The following is a 24705-nucleotide window of genomic DNA, read 5'->3' as shown; positions in this document are numbered from 1 at the left end:
ATAGGGCACGGCAAAGTTGTAGGGGGAAAAAGGTTAGGGTGGTGCGGCACCAATCTAAGGCTTCTAGAAAGGGGTATTGTGACAGGTTTCTAGAAGGACAAGGGATAAGATATGCGTCACAAATCTAGGGCAGGGGATAGGGCTTCTAGAACCAGATATTTAGGTGATTTAATGTGAAATTGATTCCCCTTGCAGCTAGAATTAAGGTAGGATAAGATTATGATAGGATAAGATAAGGTTAGTTTGGATAAAGTTTGGATAATGTTCCTTCCTTTTAGCTGATTCCTTATCTTCAATGTCTTGAATTAATTCTTCCAGATGTTAAGCACACTCCTAGCCCTTTTTGATTTTCAAAAACGTCCTTTCAACTTGCTCGACACATGTGCTTTCCATTCCAAGCCCAAAAATGCTCCAAATTGCCTTTTTTTGCCACTTTTGCTATTTGGATCTACAAACATATGAAAATGACTTAAAACACTCTAATAAATATAAACTAAGTAAATGTAAGAAAATAGGATAATAAAATCGCATAAATATGCTCATATCACGAATGTAAAAAAAATAACAATTCGGATGGTTAATACCAAGTTCCGATGTTCACCGTTAAAACAATAGATTTTGTCCCGCAAATTATCTTCCTCAGTGTTCCTCTTGAGAAAAAAAAACAAAAAAAACAAAAACAAAAACAAAACAAAACAATATCCTCCTCTTGTTCTTGCCTCCTGCGACTTTGCATTCCCTCGCTCTCGACACAAAGCAAATTCTTGAAAGTAAGAATTCAGGACACAAACAACAAAATAAAATCAAAGAGGAGAAGAGAAGAGCGAGCTGGGATAGAATACAGCAATCAGCAATGCCAAACTTGGTCCTCCACCACCCACCATTCACCCCCTTCCTTTCCCACCTCCCATCATCATCATCAAGCTTTCAAATTCGGACCCAGAAATCAACGGCCTCCTTTCCCCCAATAGATCATGCGGTTCTGCTCCGTTGGCGGCCCAACACCATCAGGTGCATGGCGAACCCGCGCAGAGTAGCAATGGTGGCTAAGCAGATAAGGAGGGAGCTTTCTGACATGCTCTTAACTGATAAGGTCTTGCAGTACGCTATTCTTCCTGAGGTTTCTTTGGGTGCTGACCGTTACCTCTCTTCGCTAACCACCATAAGCGATGTTGAAGTCTCCACCGACTTGCAGGTACATAGTTACTTGCACATGTACGCTTCTTTGTTGTTTTGATTCTGAAATTTGGCTGTCTTAGGTTGAAATTGTATAGCTTTTCATCGCTGTGATGGTCTTTTAGGAAAATGGTGAGGCATCGGAGACGATTCGGGTTGTTTAAGGCTGTCTTAGATTGAAATTGTATACCTTTAATTTGTGTGATGGTGTTTTATGGAACGGGAAACAATTTTAGTAGCTTTAAGTTTGTGCTTAAGTGTTTTCGTGCTGTTTTTGTTCTTCCTTTGAAATGGCAATAGATGCCCCTATATTGCGTTACATAGAATTGCTTTTATTTTTCGCTTTCATGTTCATATGGAAAGTTACAAGCCCCGGGTTTTGTACCCGTTTCTGTTGAACTGATTAGGGTAAGTTAGGAAGATAGCATTGGAGGGAAGAACATGTTCCAAACTTTACATTGCTGCCAAGCTCCTGAAATGTGGTTACTTTCATGTTGTTCTTGATAGTTACAAGCCCCCCGATTTGCGCCCGTTTGTCTCCAACGCATTCCAAATACCTTTTAATGCCATGTTATATCATTTTTCAGTTATGTTCTAAGTTGTATTATCAATTTCTTTGACATTGTGCAATTAAAAAGTTATCACCTTATAGTGGTTGTGTTTCTAACTGTTGCGTAAGTTCCAGCTTATTCTCTTTCAAATGTGGAATATTTGTAGCACAAGGCTACAAGCTCCTGAAACTGTCAAGATAAACTCCCTTGTGTGGACCTCAGTTAGTAACATCCTTTTATTTCCTTAGTACTTCTCGGTTCTCTTTTTCCCATGTGATTCCCTCGATTATCGACTTGGCAAGCTCCTGTAGTAGCTTATGTACATTGTAATCACACTTATATGTGACATTATATATAACAAACTTGCGCTTTGCTATTTGTATCTTTCTTTAGGCCTTGGCTAAAATAGTTATGAGGTGGGAAAGTTGTTTGATACGTCTAAGGTTCAAAACTTTTGTATACTTTAAAAGGATGCCCGACTTTGGTCGTATACCTTCATTGTTCAAGTACTTGCTATCTTGTTTGACCTTTCCTTCTTAGGGAGAATTCTGAAGCATGTTAACAGTTCCTGTTGATTTCCCATTTTAATGATACTAAGGAAACCTTCTTTACCAATATTTTCGGTCGTTTCAAATAGTACCTACCTTCAATGCTTCAGCAAAGATGGTAATCTTCATCATGTGACGAAAATCTATGGTTTTGGAGTTCTAGTTAACTATAGTTTGTTTATTTCACTACAGGTGGTTAAAGTCTATGTTTCTATTTTTGGCGATGAAAGAGGGAAAGAGGTTGCCCTTGCTGGGCTAAAGTCAAAAGCCAAATATGTCCGAGGTCAATTAGGAAGGCGTATGAAGCTGCGGTTAACTCCTGAGATACGCTTCATAGAAGATGAGTCTCTAGAGAGAGGAAGCAGGGTAAGATTAACACTATACTATTTTCATTGGATATGATTATCTACATATCTATAACCAAGGAAAGCAACACAATTGGCTCCTCTTGCATTAATTGAGGTTCTTATTTATGTTGGTCAAAAGTATAGCCAAGTATGATTGCATATACAGGTTGACTAGGCTTGTTAATCATGGTATTCTGCTTTGGAATTGAAGCAGGAGTATTTCGTGACATAATCTGTGAATGCCAGTTGAACTGAACATGAAGTTACCAGACTTTGGTCGAGCATAATGGATTAAGGCCAAATATTGACCAACCCATTTAGAATGATTATGGCCAGTTTGTGTTTCTGGTTGATCCACATAACTGACAATTGATCCCACACAATAATCGATAAATTCAAACTGGTTGTGTCATCCCTTATGATGCAATCTGTTTACCATAATGAATTTTAAGTCCCACACAATATGAATGAAAGTCAGTAATACACTAGTTTGATGTTACATCATCCATGTTTTTGTCTATATTGTTGTTTGTGATATAGTAAACTGAACTAATCTATGTCGATTAGGATTATTCTATTTTCTGGATCAATTTCAGGTTATATGGTTATATGTGCTGTTTCAACCTATCATGAACTTTTCTCTTAGCAGGTTATGTGGATTGTGTCATGTAAAACGAGCACCTGTGAAAGAGTATTAATAATACTCTTGTCAAAACTAGGGAAAGTAAAATATGCAGCACTGTACTAGTTGTCTCATAAATAATCAACTTGTATGGTTTCTTTGAGTGATTAGCAAATTAAAAATCAAAAGAAAAAAGGTTGAGTTCCCTCTAGGTTGCTTATGCATCCATGAATTGCAAAAGTTTTGTCGCGCAAGATAATCTATTTGGACAACTGCCAACGACTGCATTCGGTTTTCTGTTTATTTGGTTATCTAGGCTGGACTTGTGTGCTTGTAAAATTGCTTTTAAGGGGGTGTCAATATATGCTAATACAATACGTGAATGGTGAACCATTTCAGGTGATTGCTATATTAGATAAGATAAAGAATGAAAAGAAAGATTCAGAAATTCAAGATGACGAACAATTGGAACCATCCGAGGCACCTGAGGATGACGGAGATTGGGAGGGTGATGACCCTGATGAAGACATTATATACATAAAGTAGTTACTCCCCCTAGTTTCTGAGCATAATGCTATCTTGGATTGAGGCATGGCTTTTGCTTTTCCACAGGTCTGTTTCATTTTCTTGACTTTCTTAGTTGCAGCGGGTTATATGGATTATAATCAGAGTTAACACTGCCTTGTATTGATGTAGAATTTACAGAAATTTACGTTTTAATTGTTTCTTTTCAAGTCACTGAAATCGGTGGCAGACATAATTTAAATGAAGCCGATGACCTGCAATTTAGTTTCGTAATGCTTGGTCTATTTAGGTGCAATCATTGCGTGGTTGTTGGGATCTACTTTAGGAAAGATTAGTAATGGTGCAATATTGATCTCTGAACATGTTTTCAGGGGGTTTGATCTCTGAACACCTCCCTCCGGAGGGGTTTGTTTGGGGGTTGGGACTGCTTGTAATGGTGCAATAGTACACACGTTTCATTTACTTTATTACGCTCGAAATAAGTGTTATAGTATATTGTTTATCTTCTGTGATGCAGGCGAGCGCCATAAGTCACAACGCTAACCTAGACAGAAAAACTCCACAGCTGGAGCCCCATCATCTGAATCACGAGCTTCGACCATGTCATGACTTGTAAAATTACCTATAATATTTTTGTTCGTTTCTACAGGAATGCTTGTGATTTGCTTTTTGTTTTGGTTATCTGAATCCAGAAGCAGAAATTATGGTATTTATAGTGCTAGATAGTTCACGAAATTGACAATCCACATGATGCGTATGGAATTCTCTTATAAACCTGTCTGCCTTTGTGACATTCTACTGTTTCTGTTCCACTAGGGTCGCTTACCTACCGATACCACCTACTAGTTACTTACTGATGATAGCCACACCACCACGTCTCGTGATGACAAGGTGTTACAAATTTGCACAAATTTAAGCACATTTGCAATCGCTAACGTAAATTCTGAACTCAGTGCGTTATAATTTGAGTGGATGCGTAGCACGACATCGAGGATAAATGTGTCTCCACCATCTTATAAATTGATGATGTTAGAGTTTCAACTTGTTCAAGTTTGGTTTAGGTTTGTTTTTTCCCGTCGTGCTGTTGCTCTTGCACCTTGGCGTTCCCTTACAAGCAAAGTTCTTCACCACTATTTCACGTCAGCCGCGCGTTAGGACCATAAACCACCCTCAGGTATGGTGCTCTACTTCCACTTGATACAAGGCTTCTAGTGATAGAAAGATGGAATCATTGCATAACTTTTGGAAATGAATCCTTGAAAACGAGAGAGAACTTATAAGAGGCGTAGAGAAACAAAAGGAAGAAGCTTGTTTTTGCTTTCTAAGCTGCTGCCTCAAATGTTTCCTCATTTCCTTCAACCATAAAAGGTTAGTTAAATTCCACCCTCCCCATATCGCTTGTGCAGTAAATTCTTGACTACCCAAAACACCGCCAACGCCACGTGGTATCACTATTCTATTCAAATATCAAAATAGCCTATAGGCAAATACTGCACAAGCCTTACAAATTCTAACTTGACATTTGCCAATGCTCTCAAAGGGCGTGTTTGGTAAGATTGGATTGAAAGAGGGTAAAAGATGGATTACTCATAAACTTATCCATTCCAATCCTTTCCAGAATGGTATGAGTTTTCTTCATGTCTAATCCACTTCCAAGCCCCTTTCAAATGAAAATTTATTCGCTTCTACCTTCAATATGCCTTGAAATTAAGGACTTGCTAATTCCGATCCAATCCAACATATCAAACGAGCCCAAAATCTACAGGTTTTGCATCTACACTAAGGCATGCAATGCAAAATTGAAGAAGATAAAGCATCATATTAATCAAGGGAACATTACCGAATAGCAAAATTGAAGACTGAAAAAGATAAGCATCTTATTAATCAAGGGAACATTACCCTCAAAATCATCGCTATGAAGAGGAAATCTAAGCATCCTAAGTACCGAATTCATAATTCTCAGTTCAAAAAAAAAACCTGGAGCTTTAAGCAAAGATTTCATGATCCACAAAAGCTTTAAGCGAAATATTGGTACAGTCCACCCTTACGTATTATTTATATCTGAAAACCAACTCATTCTTCATTCACAACTTCTGGTAGAACACATCTCCTTCAGTGATGAGCCTTTGCCGCAGCCTTTTGTTCAGATTTAGCCTTTGCCTTGGCAGGGAGAAAACAAAAAAAACAGAAATAAGCACTTGTGCACAAATAAAATGACATGGTGCAAGCAATCCAACAAACAGGCACAAGACTTGCACAACTCAAACAACATCAAACAAATAATTCGACATTGCATTATATGCTAGCATCAACATTGGGTTGAACAGCTTGACAAACACTAGTTATCCCTAATCAGGTTACATTCCCATTCCATTAGTTATCCCTAATTAGTCAAACACTAGACCCGTGTCCTTATAATTTGACAATGATAACATATACACACATATTAAGTTGTCGTGAAGTTTTGATTGGGCATGATTAGAGCAAAGTATACAATGGTAAATTGATGGGTGGTTAAAAATGTTAACCCTTTGACTTCTTTCATTCTCCATTTCCAGTTTCGGCAAATTGGAGCAACCCTACTTCCTTTCTAGGACACTGCTGTTAGACTTCCTTTCACATTTGAAGGTAAATCTCAGGTTTGCCCCTAATTTCAGGCAATTAATTATTACCTTAAAATCCACCAATTCACAAAGGGTTATTTCTCTCTCACATTTTACTCAAGCATTGTTTTGGAAATTGTGCTTATTTATATGACAATTTTATCAACACGTTGACAAATGGTTAACAAATATTTTTCCTAAATCCCTCCCTTTTTTTTCTTCTTCACAAAACTCCATATGCAGCCTCGTCATTTTTCTTTTTCCCTTCACACTTGTAATTGTTTCTATAAAACATATGCTACTACGTTCACATTTGCAGTGACTAATTTTTCTGTCAAACCAGACCTTGTATTGAAGACTTGAGTTTCAATAGTGAGTTTGTGTAAGTTGTGTTTGTGGGTTGACTGTTAAACCACTAAGAAGCTACAGTGAAGACATTGGATTGGTTGCATGCAGCTTGAGTTAAGATTTAACAGCTCAACCTAGAAGTGGTCATGAAGTGAGAAGTCCTTGCAACCAATCTCAAAATGCAACTCACTCAAAGTAGAACCCACTAAACTGTTTACAGCAGCTTGGTTTCCTTTTGAATAATTCGGTTCCACTTAAAAGACTTCATATGCATTTAAGACTTTAGAATTGCTTTTATTTATTTCAAATGGATGAACTGATGCTAGAAACAAAACTGAAGTCGAACTCTTTTAAGTTTACTTCTAGAACTTTCCCTGCATAACCTGCATTTGTTTCTTTCTTACACATACTTCCAATTGAACCCTTTCATCTTAACATAGTGGGCTGCATTATTATGCTTAACCATTGCTCTAAAGACTCGGGCTTTTTACAAGCATAGCCAATAACCATTGCTCTAAAACACCCTTACACATCAATTTCACAGCTTGAGCATACTTGGATTGGAGGTGAAGAAGAGTTCATTCCTTGCACAGTGATAAATTAATGGACAAAATTTATAACGTAGCCTAGCTTTATTTCTAAAGTTCTGACACTATCACATAACCGTAATGTGCTCAAATTGTAAGGTATTCCACATAAACTTTGCTACTTTCACACATGCTAACAAAAGGTGGATGTCTACTATATCAGTTCTTCAAATGGTGCTTATACTCTTCCATTAAAACAAAGAAAATACACAAACTCTTCATAAGAAAATGAAACCATATTATGAATACAAAAAGTAGTCTACACAATCGGGTTGACCAACATCGATTAAAATCCACATTACACATTACAATCTACAAAAATTAAAACAAACCCAATACGCAATTTTAATCACAAACACAATATTAACTCATAAAAATTAAAAAAAAAAGGGTCAAATTATTATTATTTTTTAAAAAAACCAAGGAAAGGAAGTACCTTGAGATACTTGAGCTTAACGCTTCCGTATACGAGTCCAAAGGAGAATGCGGAAACACGAGCCACCTGCAAATCCCGAAAACCCCAAATCACCAATTAGATTAACAATTACGAAATTGGTCCAAAATCCACAAACTTCTCATCTTTTTCCCAAAATATAAAATCAAATAAAAAATTAATTAGATCCGGAACGAAAAGACAAAAAAACAAGAGAAAATTCCAGAGGAATTAATACCAAGGCGAGGGTGCTGGTTCCAGAATATGGTCCAGGAGGCGGCGCCATTTTTGTTGCTGGAGAGGAGACTGACTGTTCAGCAATTAGACGAAGCGAACGAGAAGGAAAATCTGTAAAACCTCCCAATTCACAAAGCACCGAGCCCTATTCCTCCAGACTTCCACTGCTTTATATATCGAGCAATTGCGGACCTGGATTACCTGCCTCGTTCGGGCTTTCTACCTGATTTTCCCGGGTTCAAATCTTGATCGTCCATCCACCCGTTACAGATGGTTGGGCCCATTATTTGTGGAGTCAACCAATGAAACACTTCCTCGTTGTTTTATTTTAGGAATGGAGTTTACTTAACAAGTTTAACCCAGTATTTGTAAGTTCATTCACTTGTTTTATTTTCCTATCGACTTAAGATATAAAATTCAATACAAATATAATGCGCGATCCTTATCTATATGAGGCGAACATAAAACCTGATCGTTATCTATATGAGCCAAATATAATACTTTTCACTTATATAGCGAAATAATCATTGCATATTTCCCTTTCCTACTTCATTCTTCAAGATCTATCCATTATTTCCATTCCCCTCCTTTAATATTGAAACCTTATCTCTCCGCTTCGTCATCCATACGCTTCTCTAATCTTTAACAAGCAACTAGCCATTCTGCATGGGCTTCCATTAATCACATGGCACTAGGCGTGAGTTACAGGCTAATTTCTTTATTCATTTTTCATATTTTATGTGTGCAATTTTGATACGGTGAAACTCATCTCTCTTTAGAGTGTTTCACATATTTCTTATTTTCTCGGAATCTCTCTACCGAAATTACATTAAGAACTGGATGACAAAAACATAGTAGTAAGAACCCTACAATGCTTTAGCCTGGTACATTCATTTGCAACAATAGGTGATCTAAGACTGAAGTTGTATGGCATTCTATCACATACTTTGTTTGCAAAGAAAACTCAAGTTAGTAATTATCTAGACGCTTTACGTTTCAATTATCATTCTTGTTTGTTGATAATGTGTAAGGTCTTGTTTGAAGTTCTCATTGCCTAAGTAAACCAAATATTTCTGAGCAGATTAAATATTATCCTCAGTCAAACAATCCCTACACATTTGAAAACAGTACATTTAAAAGAAATCTCATCATCTCTATATCTCTAAATCTCTAAATACTGGTATGTGGCTTGTGAGTAGTTATTGTTGAAACTCTCACTAAACTCAGATCATAATAATCGTTGTGGAGAAATCGGCTTCAAAACTTCTAGTAGTTTATATCCCGTTTTCTTTTTCAACAAATAGAAAATTCAAAATTTTTCGTTTTCTTCAACAAAATCATCCTCGCGAAATTTTATCTATTATTTTTCGGTCAGGTTTGGAATATTCTTTTAGGGGCTTTATGTCCAAATATTTTTTCATGAAGCCTGGTGACTTCAAATAGGTGGCTGACTTTCTATTAGTAAAAGATTAAACATATAGAATTATAGCTCGTTTGGAAATGCTTTTAAAATGATCGAAAGCAATTTTGGTGAAATTACTTTTGGGTACCAAAATTATTTCAAATGCATTTTTAAAAGAAGCACCAGATATTTGCTTTTTGCAGAAAGAACTTTAAGTGATTTTTCAGGATCCACATAAATTTTTACTAAGAATTGATTTTAAAAATATTTTTACCGAAATCACTTTTAGCCATTTTAAAAGCACTTCTAAACAAGCATTTAGTGTCGAACAAAATTTGTTGTAGGGATTATTTTTTCACGTTTATTGTGGAGCGTTTATTAGGGTACGAAATGGAGGGTTTGGGATGATAGAGGTTGAGAGAAGAGATTCAAGAGTTATAGAAAGCTATAAGGAAAATATTGTCACTTGATAATAACTCTTTAGTTTGATAACCATTTCGTTTTTAGTTTTTTATTTTAAAGAAAAAAGAGAAATAAAATTGATAATTGAAAGTCAAATTTTGAAAACTCAATGAAGTAGGTTTCATTTTTTGGGTTTTCCGCGTTCATTGTTTTGAAAATTGAAAATTAACTACCAAACGAATTTTCAGTTTTCATTAAAAAAAAAAAAAAAAAACATGAAAACAAAAATTGAAAACGAAATGGGTTATCAAACAACCCTTTACTCTAAACCTACAAACGTATCAAGATCTAGCTGGTGTTGTTGGTGTCAAAACTCGGACAGAGCTTGATTGGGTCCAACATGTATGCCCTTAAGTGTTGCTTTCGTTCTCGGTGGCATGAGATGGCTCAGAAGAAAGAGAAAATAGGCGTGCCGCTGTTAAAGACTACCTACAACCATTTGTGGCAATCTTTCACTGGGATGTTCCCAAAGCTTTTGAATATGCATATGATGGTTTCTAAAGCCCTCATATTGTGCAAGCGAACATATTTTATCTTATGTATAATATTGACCATTCGCTTAACTAAAACGTGCTAAATCTATAAAACAAAACATTTTGAATAAGCCATATACCTTTAGTAACCATGCTTATGCAATTAGAATCCACGCACTGGGACGATGCTCTGCTTGGCAAGACCAGACCTGCCTCGGTGGAGATTCAGCTACTGAACCCTATTTGGTAACACACCACCTACTCCTTGCTCATGCCGCTGCAGTAAAAGGGTACAAAGATAAAATTCAGGTATAATAAATTAACTAGCAAGTTCCCTTTCTTTTGTCTGAAATCCCAATGAGTCACTAGTATTATGTTCCAACACGAGGAAACATTTTGTAAGGTAAACGAAGTTTGGAGTTTGTATGGCACTAAGCAAATAATTTTCTAAATTTTCTTTATAGGCATATCAAAAGGGGATGATAGGAATAACACTAGTATCACATTGGTATGAGCCTGCTTCAGATGCAAAGGAAGATATAGATGCTACAAATCGAGGTTTGGATTTTATGTTTGGATGGCAAGTGTATTATTAATTTATAAATCAATTGGTTCGTACTTTTTTTATGACTATAAAGTTGATTATTGGAATTTTCACATCTTTGTAGGTTTATGGATCCGATTACAAGAGGTGACTACCCGTGTATCATCCAATGCCTTGTTAGAGAACGATTACCAAAATTCACGGAAGAAGAATCCAAGATGTTAATTGGGTCTTTTGATTTTGTTGGATTGAACAATTATTCTGCTAGATATGCAGCCGACGTACCTAAGAATTATTCTAAACCTGCAAGTTGCTTATATGATGCACGTGTTACTACACTAAGTGAGTACAAATTGAAACCTTTTATCGACTAATTAATTAATGTCTTGGAATTATTACATTCAAATATTGATCGCAGTCATATATGTTGTGGTAGTTGAACGTGATGGCGTTCCTTGGTCCTCAAGTACACATAAAATTTTATGTTAAGTTATTTGTATTTGGAAGATTAATTTATACAACTCCTAACAATCTCAAATATCTTCAAATGGTGTTACAGGCTACTTCAGACTGGTTATATGTTTATCCAAAAGGAATTCATGATGTTGTACTCTACACGAAGAATAAGTATGGTGATCCAATCATTAGAACGACAATTAATACTTTTAAGCCTTACTTAATTTTACTCATTAATTTTTCAATATATATGTATATATTGAACTAAAATAAAGTTAAGTGATGCCAAAATCCAAAATTTAAAACCAACTGCATCTCTCTTTTTGAGAGAAAATACTAAGTATGTATGTAATGAATTATATTGTAGGCGTTGATGAGGCCAACAATTCCACTTTATCACTGGATGATGCCCTTTATGATACCAATCGAATTGACTACTACAATCCCCACCTCTGCTACCTTCAAGCAGCAATCAAGTAAGTGCTTGTTGAAAGATTAGTTAGGACTATATTGCATTTTAGTTATTTAACAATTACATTGATGTCAAATCTTTATTTATTTATTTATTTTGTGGTGCAGAAAGGGTAGTAATGTCAAAGGATACTTTGCATGGTCAATTTTAGATAATTTTGAATGGAGTGAAGGCTACACAGTTCGATTTGGTATTAATTATGTGGATTATGACAATGGACTCCAAAGGTACCCAAAACCTTCAATGTATTGGTTCAAAAATTTCCTCAAGAAGCGCAAAGGAAGTTCAAATATTTTGTCCAATAATGTAGGAGACACTGATTTTTTGTATCAAGTGTAACTTCCCATGATGAATGTTGTGGGGCTTTTTTTTAGTTTTTTTCAATTTAACTCTTTCCGATTTGGAATAAATTGCAACAACTCATTATGAGTTTGTTGTATATGTTATTGGTGTGTGTCTTTCTATATTTGTATTGCCAATATGGCTAGTGCCCCTTCTGGTTGAGTTCTATATGAATGTAATGTACTTGTTATAAAAATAAATAATTGTCAAATGTTGAGTGTTCAATTAAACTGTCACGGATGATCAATGGTGTTTAGCGTGGCCTTTGACCAAAAAGTTGCCATAGATAAATAGCCTTAGGCCACATTCTACTAGTGATTCTAAAATGGTAATTGTGGATGCAAATTTCCGTCTCCTTCTTATTGGACAAAATTGCACCTACAAAACAATTAACACCTTAGGGTCAAGGCCAAGAGCCTCGCGCACCCACGGTTAATGGGGGGAACTTTGGCCGAAGAACCTCCGATGCCAAGTTAGAATTTAGAGAGAAAAGTGTTTGCAGAGTTTTTGGAAGTTTTGCAAGAGTGTGTAAGTTTGCTTTTTAGAGAAAATGGGGTCCAATTTATAGAGCATGGCCAACCCTCTTTGGGAGAGAGAGTGGCCAGCCTTTGGGTGTTTTTTGGGGTGTAATGGGTGAGTTATTTGGCAATTAATGGATTAATTAGGTAATAAATCCATTAATTGGCCAATTAACTCAATTTATATGGAATGTTTTGAAGGTTATGGAATAAATACCTTGTGGGGAATATAAGATGAGGATGCATGAAATAATTTTGAATTTGTTACCTATTTTGGGCACTTTTGGCTTGGTTAAGGGATGCTTGCCCGCTGCTCGCACGTAGGAAACCTGGTGTGCCTTGAGGGTAATTTTGTCCTTTTCACCCAAAAATCCATGTGTCGCCTTTTGATTATTTTTGGCTCCATAAATACCCCCACACCTACTGGGCTGCTTGTAGGAAAGGGCAGCAGGTGTATAGATCTTGCTCTAGGAAACTTAGGACTGCTTCCTATTTTGATGCAGATTCCCTCTTTAATATGAAATTAGATCATTCTAGGAAAGGGAAATAAATTCCTCTCAAAGTTTATTTAAGTTCACCTTAAGTGGCTTGTTAAATCAACTTTGGAGAGCGATTTATTCTACCCTACAAGAGAGAGAAAGCTTAGAGGATATTTGTTCCCCCTCTTCTAGCAATCTTCTACATATTGCATGTGCAAAATATCGTCTTTTGTTGCTTGCTTCGTCTCCACGCCGCATCGATATAAAAAATTTAATTTTCCTTGTCTTCTTCTTGGATAATGTTGTCGCGGTGCAACTGTCGGGGTGGTGCGGCATGTCGGTTGGCAGGGGTCAGGAGTCGGCTTAGCATGGGCCAAGAAGGTGGTGTGGCAGGGGCCATTGTTTGTGCTGCTCAGCTTGATTGAAGCCAAGGATTGGCTCGGCATGGGCTGAGGAAATGTATTGGCATGGGTTACGGTTTGGGCTGCCTATCGGAAATGAGGAAACTGCTTGAGTTTGATTTTTCAGTTGCCATAGATGGAGCAGTTAAGGATGGAACTGCCAAGATCGGAGTTGCTGAAGATGAAGTGTTGGATGAGTGAATTATTGAGTGCAAAAAGTGGCTACTGTCCCCTGACCATTTTGCTTCTTACTCGATCTTCAAGCATTCGATCCTTTGAGCCATGTGACTTTCTCGCACTGGAGAGCTTACCCAGATAGGTGTTTGAGAATTAGTTTACTCTCTCGCACTGAAGAGCAGACCCATATGGGTGGTGGGGAATTAGTTTACCCTCTCGCACTGGAGAGCAATTAGTTTATCTTCTTGCACTGGATACCAGACCTATATGGGTGTTGGGGAATTGGTTTACCCTCTCGCACTAAAGAGCAATTAGTTTATCCTCTCGCGTTAGAGAACAGACCCATATGGGTATCAGGGAATTGGTTTACCTTTTCGCACTGGAGAGCAATTAGTTTATCCTCTCTGATGTGAGGTGGATGATGTTCCTTGAGGATGCATATGGGTGTTAGGGAATTGGTTTACCCTCTCGCACTGGAGAACACCAATTTGTGGATGCAAATTTTTGCCTCCTTCTTTTTAGACAAAATTGCACCTATAAAACAATTAACACCTTATGGTCAAGGCCAAGAGCCTCAAGCGCTCACGATGAATTTTGGGGGGGGGGGGGGGTGAGGGCTTTGGCCTAAGAACCTCTTATGTCAAAGTTAGAATTTAGAGAGAAAATTGTTTGGAGAGTTTTTGGGAGTTTTGCAAGAGTGTGTAACTTAGCTTTTTAGAGAAAATGGGGTCCAATTTATAGAGCATGGCCGACCCTTTTTGGGAGAGAGAGTGGCCGGCCTTTGGGTGTTTTTTGGGGTGTAATGGGTGAGTTATTTGGCAATTAATGGACTAATTAGGTAATAAATCCATTAATTGACCAATTAACTCAATTTATATGGAATGTTTTGAAGGTTATGAAGTAAATACCTTGTAGGGAATATAAGATGAGGATAGATGAAATAATTTTGAATTTGTTACCCATTTTGGGCACTTTTGACTTGGTTGAGGGATGCTTGCCCGCTGCTCGCGTGTAGGAAACCACGTGTCACCTCTTGATTATTTTTGGATCCACACTAGTCATTTAGTTTGCAAATTTAGTTTTTCTAACATTATCCTAACTAAAATATACTAAGATATCTAGGGATGGTAACGGTTCGGTTTGGGAACGAAAATGCTATATCCATCCCCATAACCACGAAAATTAACCATATCCATAACCGCAAATTAACCATTGGGGATTATCCATAACCATATCCACCGGGTAATGGATTTTCAATCGGTTATCGGTTATATCCATCTTCGTCAAACAAAAAAAAAATTATATTTATCCAATTGACGCATTATAAATTTTAGTAGATACTAATTCCGTCATTAAATAGCAACATCCAATTACAAAAGACTAACAATATATTTGAAATTGTTCATGATAACATGCACCAATTTCTTGACAGTGAGACTCTTAGATGAATCTGATAAACTTGTAATATTTGATAATTGATATATAAAATGATTCAATGAATTAATTTGGTTGAGTATAACAATAAGAGTATTGAATTGATGAGGTTGTTGGTATGTCCATGCATGATGTTTGGTGCATAATAAAGATAGTATAGGGTTTGATGCATGCATAATGAATTAGTATAAGGAGGGTTCAGGAAATTGAATAAAATTATATTATATATCATATATATATATTCGGGTCGGATTCGGGGACGGATACGGATTGGGGACCCCTATAACCATATCCAAAACCATAACCGAATAAAGTTCACGATTTTTCCCCATATCCATACCATACCCGAATTTTCATATCCAAATCCAATCCATTCGGGCGGTTATCCACGGTTATCGGGTTTAACGGTTAGAATCTATTAAACATAAATTCTTTATAATTGTGCCTACTAATTAATAAAAGATGAAAAATCAAACTAATTTTTTGATTAAAAAAATAAATAAATTACCGTATTGCAACACTTTTCTCTTGTAAATGAGTTTTTAAATTTGAATCTCGTGAATGACGAGTTCGATACCAATTTATTCCAAAACCATTTAGTATAAATATAATGTTATAAAATTAATAAATAAATAAGAAACCTTTGTATTATTTACAATTTTATGGGGTCGATATATAAGGTGGGCAGGAATAGCATCAATCGTAATAAAAGGATGATAATTTCATCCACCCCATGAGGTGGATGTATGCATATGTGCATCTACCCTTACGAATATTATTTTTCTATATAAATTTTAGGCTTAATTCGATTAATAGTCTTTATGGTGATAAGGTAATTAGAAGATAGCTCATGTGATAAAAAAAAACTAGGATTTAAGCCCTTGTGGTAAAGTATGTTAGAATTTATGCCCAAAACTGAAAATTCCGTCAACTGATCTGTTAATTATTAACACTTGAGGCAGCCCTACGTATTAACAATTAACAAAGAGGTCTGTTTTAGCCTAATATGTGTATGGAGAGTTCCTTTTTAGTCTAATATGTGCAGCTCACGTGCTAATAATTAACAGAAAATTGACAGATGTTTTTCAATTTTGGGTATAAATCCTAACAGACTTTACCATAGGGGCTTAAATCATAGTTTTTTCACCACATGGGCTATCTCCCAACTACCTTATCACCACGAAGACTATTAATCTAATTTTATAATCAGAATAATTTAACTTATTAAGCACCTAAGGGCTAAAATCTTCCAATCTTTTAGTATCATTCTAACTTGGTCTCAATATTTAATTATAGACATTCCAAACAAGTATCCAACCTATTGGAAATGTCACATTAGTTAAGCCCCATTAATTTTTCCGTTAAATGTACATGTGATAAAAATGGGTCTCACTTTTTAGCTTACATGGATACTAAAATAATAATAAACATAACTTCAGAAAAGTTTTGAGGATAAAAAAAAAATTCACAAATAAGATGGAGAACAAAAATAAAGATTGAGATATGTCAAGCCCCGCCACCTCCAATCTCTACCTATGATGACCCAAACATCATCCCAACCTTTATATTCATCTCACAATTGTCATAGTGACATCAGCATGTCTGATGATGTGTTCCTCATTATCTAAGGAGGCAAGAGGTTCTCGGGTCTAGTTGTCTGCGTGGCTTACATGCTTTGGGGAGGGTTGTGTTCAATCCCTTGGATGGTAGTACGAGGTAGTCGTCTGAGCTGTGGGTGGGTATCCTGGATTGGGCTTAGGAGTTGGTGCTCTGGTGTCTCACGACTTTGAGAAATAAAAACAGATTAGCACCCCTAGCATATGCCTTATTTTTATGGGAGTTTTAATGAAAAGGGTTTGGACTAAGTTTATTTTAACAAAAAATCATCCTATAACTTTATTTAATGAGACTTAAATTTTAATGAAAATGACTTAAATTTTAATGAAAATGACTTAAATTTTAATAAAAATGACAAAAGTTTAATATAATAGAAAAAAAATAGAAAAGGCAATAAAAACTGATACGCACGCGCGTCCATCACACACATTATTTTTAAAAGTGAATGGTATTATACTATTTTTGAAATTGAACGGTACTACACTATTTCTGAAAACTGAACACTTATTATCTCTGAAACTAAACACGAGTACTAAACTATTTTTAAAACTGAACACGAACACTATTTTTGAAACTAAATACAAGTTGGCGTGCATTGACTATTTCTTAAATTGGGATCTTCGCAGAAACTGAATACAAATTGAAAGCTTTCTCACATTATCTTCACAAAAGGATTACCGTTTGCTACTTTTCATCACTTCCTGTCCAAGCTTGGATCAATCGACCCGTTTGATCCAGCTTGAGGAGGAGTATTGGAAGAAGATCAGGAAGATCGGGAAGAAGATCTACTTTCTGTCATCTATCCTAGCTGGTACGTAACCTAGCTAGTAGGTAGCATGGGTGTATGCATGGGGTGCTGTCTAACAACTTGAGTATGGCTGTCGTTCTCACTAATTCAAGGGATTGCTGATCTTGCTTTAGTTATTAGGTGATTAGGCGTAAATCAAGGAAGGAAGATTGTTTCTTGTTCCTTGTTTTGTTCCGTGTTTTTCTCTTCTTCCCACGCTCATATGTATGAGCTATCTTTGTACGTTGTTTCTTCATAATAGAAAATACACCTTCAAATTTCAATACTGCGCCTCCGGTCATCGAAACTTTTCATGAAGAGCGAGGAATTGCCCCTCGGAACCTGCACGAAAGGTGTTTGATAAAATAGCTAAAGGAAGCATTGATGCTTGGCCTGGTTTTTTAGATTTGAATCATGAATCTTTCACCTGATCTGCAATATATTTTTAACTCTTTATAATATATATGTGTGGTTTTAACCACTTATGCCATTTCATTTCTTTTTACAGTGTCTGAATTACTGTAGTATCTTCCTGCTGCTGACTTATTATTTCTTGGTTTATAACAAATATGACAAGTGTTTTTATTTGTTGTAATAATTAAAATGAGTGATTGGATTTCAAAAATGTGCTGAAAAATATGTAATACAGAAGAAAACTAGTTGTTTGGGAGACGTACAGTTAACAAATATGTTGTATGATTTGAGTACTTTTGGTTTTAAGATATTTGTATTGAAGTTGTTGAGGATGAATAATTTGTTAGAAAGTTTTATAGTATGAGGGCTGATGCACCACTCAGATGAATAATCTACCAAAATCGTAGCAATCGGTTTTTGTAGACCCAACATTTTGAGGCCCACCGACTTCTTCTGCTAAATATGAGTACGTATTTGTACTTCTTAGTTTCAAAATCCATTCACTCATTTTAATTACTACACAAGATACAAACACTTGTCATTTGTTATATACCTTGCAAGCTCATGATCGTGTGCAGGATCAAGGGTAGAGACTTTCCACACATCATCTTCTAGCAAGAATCGAATTTTGGCTTGGCAACCTATTCTCTCGGCCCATCTCTTAGTCTTTTCCTCTTTTTCTCTTCACAAGGGTCAAATCTTGTTTAAAGCCTTCTTTTTAACAACAAAAATTAAGTGTTGCGAGATCTCCATTTTTGCCATCTCTTTTTTGTTTTTTTCGAATGCTAAAGTCAATGCGCGCAACATACTCACTATAGATCATAAGCTTCTTGCTCATTTTTCACAATCTTTCCATACAAATCTTCAGCATAACTCTCTTCAAGATTTACAATAGGCGGAGTTTTTTCTCCGAGTGTGGCTTTCACTATTTTCTTCATCACTTACATAAGTGACTGCATTATTCATTGATAGATTTTTTTTTTTACCATATTATAAGCAAAAAAATTCTTAAAATATTGGCCAACATTAATATTTTATAAAAAATAATATCGTAGCCTAGAATAGAGTGTCCTATAATCATGTAATATAGCTCTGACATATTGTTGATCTTATACAAACAACAACAAACCCATATCCAATTAAGTGCAGTTGGATATTGTTGGTCTTATACAACTAAAAAAAAAAAAAAAACAGATCCAAATATAAATTGTAAACACGAAAAGTTCCTGAAACAAGAAACAAGAATACCGTGTACAAAATATATTTTTTGTTTAATGATTTTGGGGTTACAATCTCTTTGTAATTTGATCCTCTGATTCTATCTTCGTAGGGTGTAGGTTTGTGGATGAGCTGTTGATCCAAAGGGCCGTCGGGGCTTGATCTAGGGATGAACAGTTGATGAACGGATCTTCGAGGGCTTTTGAGCTTGATCTTGAAGACTGGGTGTATGGATTTCTTCAAGGGGGCCGTCGGGGCTTGATCTTGAGGGTTGATGGATGAGCGGATCTTCAAGGGCTTTTGGGCCTAATCTTGAAGACTGAGTGTATGGATTTCTTCAAGAGGCCGTCGGGGCTTGATCTTGAGGGTTGATGGATGAGCGGATCTTCAAGGGCTTTTGGGCCTAATCTTGAAGACTGAGTGTATGGATTTCTTCAAGGGGCCGTCGGGGCTTGATCTTGAGGGTTGATGGATGAGCGGATCTTCAAGGGCTTTTGGGCCTAATCTTGAAGACTGATTGGATGTGTGGATTTGTTGAGGTTGTTGATCCAAAGGGCCGTTGGGGCTTGATCTTAGGACGAACGGATGATGAACGCTTTCTTCAAGGGGCCGTCGGGGCTTGATCTTGAAGGAGGGTTTGACGAAGAACGAAGAGTGTTTTCTTGATCCTTCGGGATTTGCTTGAGAGCTTTAGAGTTTCAAGGCTTCAAGGTTTTGGTGTGATGTGAATTCCCTTCTTTCTTTCCCTTCTTCCTTTCTTTCTCCTTTTTTCCAAAATGAATGCCTTGGCTTCCTATTTATAGAATTCCAAAACTTGATTTTTGGATTTAAATAATCAGATGAAATAAATCATTTCTGCCAGGTAATGACACGTGTCCTATTTGATGACTTTTCCAATTTATTTCAATTTTTCGTTGAGTCACACGCTACATGTAAAATTTACGTGACACGTGAGCGTTGAAATTTTAATTATTGGTCAACATTCATTTCACCGAAATTTCGATGTCCACAAATACCCCCACTTCAAGGCGCGTCGTAGACATGTGCTTGTCACGTGTAGAAGATGCGTTTTGAAGTCCCTTAATGTAGATGTCAACCCAAGGGCCGTCGGGGCTTGATCTTGAATTGGGCTGGAAATTTCTTCAAGGGCCATCGAGGCTTGATCTTGAGTGCGACTGGAAGATTTTCTGGTTTCCTCCAATCGTTGATTTTCCACAGACTTAACCTTGAACTGGGCTGGAGATTTCTTCAAGGGCCATCGAGGCTTGCTCTTGAGTTCGACTGGAAGATTTTCTGGTTTCCTCCAATCGTTGATTTTCCTTTGTGCTACTCTTGAACTGGGCAGCAGGATTCTTTTGGTCTCCCCCCGAAGATCTACGAGCGGTTTCAGGCTATGGCAGGCAAGTACGAAGTGGAGGTGCTGACTTGTTTCTTTGTTCAATCTTTCCAATTCGTATTGAATACGAATCAGAAAGATTGAAGTTTCCTTGTCCCTTCTCTGGCAGTGTATCAACCGTTGAAGATGACTACTCGAGAGCAATACTAGGTAAGCAATCAGGAATAGATTCCAGGTAGTCGGTTCCAGATTGGAAGACTGACTCCAAGTGCCGGCTGATTGCTTCTTTCACTTTGCCATGCGAGTAAGAACAAGGACAAAGGAAAAGACAGGGAAAAAGCATGATATGAGATACCTTTGCTTTCGAAGAAGCAGCGAATGAATCAACACATATATTTGTTGTGCTTGTCTCCACATGCTTCGATGTATCATTTTCACTTGCCTTACTTGCTCCCCTTTGCAGAAGTGGTATTTCCTTATGCAGGTTTAGCATCTTCTCTTGTAGTATTTGTCCTCCGATGCAGGAGTTGAATGCAACCTTTGCATTTAAATGGTGCTTCACTTCTTGGTGGCAACTGGTTTGAGTGGAGGTTCCGACATATTGCTTTCTCTGTCCTTGTCTTGGCAGGTGAGAACAAGGGCAAAGGAAAAGATAGGGAAAAAGCATGATATGAGATACCTTTGCTTTCGCCCTTGATGATATGAGATACCTTTGCTTTTGAAGAAGCGGTGAATGAATCAGCACATGCTTCAATCTATCGTTTCCTCCTGGGTCATCTGTACTCCAGGCATCTGGTATCTTCAAAGGTTGAATAGGTTTTCTCAAAGGAAGAAGAAGAATTGTGTATTTCGAGAGGCTTTGCTGGGAGTGCGCCCTCAGAGGTGAGGAAGAGTTGGGCATTTTCTTCAGGTCTGCCTTGCCATAAGAGACGAAGGTCGACACATATAGGGATTTCTTAATAGCAAGTGGTGGTACCGTTCTTTTACCCTTGTCGACAAACGTCTCTTCGATATCTGAACGACGCCTCTTCGATTTCTGAACGAGCGCCACTTTGATTTCTGAACGAGCGCCACTTTTGACAAAGTTGCACGCGTTTTCTGAAAAGCAGAGAAAGCGTCGTCGAACTTTGCGCTTGTCGGCTAAAGACGTGTAGTTGCGATGATGGCCTGCACGTGTTCTCGACTTTGTCAGATATCTTTTGACAAAGTTGAACGCATTTTCTGAAAAGCCGCGAACGCGTCGCCGAACTTCACGCAGGAAAATCCGGATTTTTGAATCGGTGGTCGTGTCGCTTGGCTTTTTACAGAGGTATCGATCACTCCAACCTACACACTCTGAAAATTGCCCATTCTTTTAAGCTGGAAATATAGCTTTGGTCCAGATTGATGTGCCCCACACACACCTGAATGTGCTTCTTCCATGGCTTGATTAACTTCTTCCTCACCTAGGCATCTCAGGAGCAGTCCTTCAAAAGAGCGTCGGTAGAGTGTTCCTTTGTAGTAAAGGAAGCGAGGTGCTCGTCGACGTATTTCGGAACGGTGTCTAAGATCATCGGGAAGCTTTCCGTGCTCTAAGTAGTCGATCAGCGGCTGTCTCCACTCTTCAGCATCGACTGGAAGTACTGAGATGACATTTGTATCATCTAGTGACATTTCATTAACGAGCGGAATCACCCATCTTTGGCAAACTGGCACGTCTGCAACTTCATCTTTTCCTAGTGTCATACTTGAGGCTAGATTGGCGAGAGCGTCTGCCATTTGATTTTCCTTTCTTGGCACATGTTCTAGTGTCACAGCTTCGAACCTTTGTAGCAGTTGGGTCGCTAGCCGGAAGTATGGGACGAGATCATCTTTCCTCACCTCATATTCAGTTAAGAGTTGATTGATTATGAGCTTGGAATCGCCATATACCTCAAGAGCTGTGATTTCCATGTTGATCGCCATTTGGAGCCCGATGATCAATGCTTGGTACTCAGCAACATTGTTGGAGCATAGCTCATTCAATTGGAAGGAGTAAGGTAGTATGTGCCTTTGTGGTGACATGAATACTACTCCTGCCCCTGCTCCGTCTGCTCGTGCGGATCCGTCGAAGAACATCGTCCATGTCGGGAAGATGTCGATGTAGAACACCTCCTCGTCAGGCAAGTCGTCTGAGATTTTCCAATCAGCCGGGATTGGATGATCGGCAAGGAAGTCTGCTAGCGCTTGTCCCTTGACGGCTTTAGCTGGGACGTAGATGATCTCATATTGATTAAGAAGCAAAGCCCATTTAGCGAGTCGCCCTGTCAAGACTGGCTTAGTCATAACGTATTTGACAGGGTCGGCTTTAGCAACCAAGTGGATGGTGTAAGCATGCATGTAATGTCTGAGTTTCTGAATGGCAAACACCAAAGCGAGGCACATCTTTTCTATTGGGGAATAGTTCAACTCAGCGCCGGTGAGAGTTCGACTGAGGTAGTAAAGTGCTCCTTCTCTTTGGGATTCATTCTCTTGCGCCAAGAGTGCTCCGATTGAACTTTCCTGAGCAGCAATATACAATATGAGTGGTTTCCCGGGCACAGGTGCCCTCAGGACAGGTGGACTTGACAAATATTTCTTTATGCTTTCAAAAGCATTATGGCATGCTTTGTCCCATACGAATGGAGCATCTTTCTTCATAAGGCGACTAAACGGTTGACAACGCCCTACGAGGTTGGAGATGAAGCGTCTGATGAAGGCTAGCCGTCCTTGTAGACTTTTCAGCTCGTGCAGGTTTCTTGGCTCGGGCATGCTTTGAATGGCCTTGATCTTTGATTGGTCTACTTCAATACCACGGTGCTTGACGATGAAGCCGAGGAATTTTCCAGAGGTGACGCCAAACGCACACTTTAACGGGTTCATCTTGAGGTTGTATTTTCGCAGCCTTTCGAACACTATTCGCAGATCCTTCAAGTGTTCTGATCTTTTCTTCGTCTTAACCACCACATCATCTACGTAACATTCTACGTTTTTGTGTAGCATGTCATTGAAGATTTTCTGCATTGCGCGTTGATACGTAGCTCCAGCGTTCTTTAGACCAAAGGGCATTACCTTGTAGCAGTAGATACCTTTTGGAGTACGAAAGGCTGTTAGTTCCTCGTCTTCGAGGGCCATGCGAATTTGATTGTACCCAGAAGAGCCATCCATGAATGATAATGCCTCATGGCCAGTGGTTGCATCCACCATGATTTCAATGATTGGCAAGGGGAAGTCATCCTTTGGGCAAGCATCGTTGAGGTCCCGGAAGTCTACGCAAACACGTATTTGTCCTGATTTTTTAAGGGCAATGACGATGTTGGAGATCCACTTGGGGTATTGCACTTCTCGAATAAAGCCTGCTTCGATTAGCTTGTCGATCTCGACCTCGATTTGTGGGATAAGCTCAGATCGATAGCGTCTTTGAGTTTGCTTTATCGGCAGTGTTCCAGGCCTGACCGCAAGATGATGAACAGCGATGATAGGGTCCAGGCCGGGCATTTCTTTGTAGGTCCAGGCAAAGACGTCTTTGTACTCTAACAACAGCTGATAATACTCCTCTATCTCGTCTGTACTTAATAATGCACTTACGAAGATAGGCTTTGGTTCCTTGCTTGTACCTAAGTTGAGTTCCTTGAGATCATCGATTGTGGCTTGCCCCCCATCTTCGAGCTGTGGTGGTGCAGCAGTGACATCTTCCTCGGGGATTTCGTCTTCTTTACCTTCTTGAACCGTGACGTGGAAAACATCTTGGATCTCCTCTTCGGTGCTGTCTTCTCGAGCTTGTCGGCATAAGGATTGTCTGGTGTTCTGGGAGAGGCGTTCCTCGCAATCTTCATAGGAAGGAGCCTTGACCGGGTAATTGAAGAAGTCTTCTGGGAAGAGGTCGCACATTGTGATGGGGATGGACGATCTTTGTATCGAAATTTCATTATCTCCAACACTCTCACATTGTTCTGGAGGTTGACAGGAGCTGTTTTGCCCCCTTTTCGACTGATAAACTTGTGGACAAGATGGTTGCTGCTTGTCCAATTTCTTCGAAGCGATCTTCGAAATGCATTCCTCACAATCTTCATAACAAGGAGCCTTGATCGAGAAATTGAAGACGTCTTCGAGGAAGAAAAGATCCCGCATGAACGATCTTTGTGTTGTAATTTCATCATCCTTAACATTTTCATGTAGCTTTGAAGGTTGACGGTAGC

At 38.1% G+C, this 24705-nt stretch overlaps 2 protein-coding genes and 1 pseudogene across 3 annotated transcripts; 2 read left to right on the top strand and 1 right to left on the bottom strand.

Annotated features, from left to right (window-relative positions):
• The first annotated feature begins 605 nt into the window (after window positions 1–605).
• Window positions 606–4562, top strand: LOC137726297 (putative ribosome-binding factor A, chloroplastic). Of its 2 annotated transcripts, XR_015963072.1 has the most exons (4): window positions 606–1195; window positions 2468–2641; window positions 3644–3856; window positions 4287–4562. XR_015963072.1 is itself a non-coding variant. In XM_088694882.1 (3 exons), the coding sequence occupies exons 1-3, from the start codon at window positions 854–856 to the stop codon at window positions 3788–3790; spliced, it is 663 nt and encodes a 220-aa protein (XP_088551008.1). In that variant the 5' UTR covers window positions 606–853; the 3' UTR covers window positions 3791–4042. The 2 variants fall into 2 exon arrangements, 1 of the variants encoding a protein (XP_088551008.1); XM_088694882.1 differs by lacking the exon at window positions 4287–4562 and having other exon boundaries at window positions 3644–4042.
• Window positions 4563–5621: 1059 nt separating this feature from the next.
• On the bottom strand, window positions 5622–8141 carry LOC137725778 (uncharacterized). The gene is made up of 3 exons (XM_068464563.2): window positions 7979–8141; window positions 7744–7809; window positions 5622–5929 (listed from the first exon to the last, which is right to left on the bottom strand). Exons 1-3 carry the CDS (start codon window positions 8024–8026, stop codon window positions 5882–5884), a joined length of 162 nt encoding a protein of 53 aa, XP_068320664.1. The 5' UTR covers window positions 8027–8141; the 3' UTR covers window positions 5622–5881.
• Window positions 8142–10080: 1939 nt separating this feature from the next.
• Window positions 10081–12125, top strand: LOC148697110 (beta-glucosidase 12-like; annotated as a pseudogene).
• The last annotated feature ends 12580 nt before the right edge of the window (window positions 12126–24705 follow it).

Source organism: Pyrus communis, chromosome 5 (assembly GCF_041283825.1).
Source record: "Pyrus communis isolate YQ-2024b chromosome 5, ASM4128382v1, whole genome shotgun sequence".
Taxonomy (NCBI): domain Eukaryota; kingdom Viridiplantae; phylum Streptophyta; class Magnoliopsida; order Rosales; family Rosaceae; genus Pyrus; species Pyrus communis.
The sequence above is the reverse complement of the archived record's forward strand: the minus strand, read 5'-3'. Positions and strand labels throughout refer to the sequence as shown.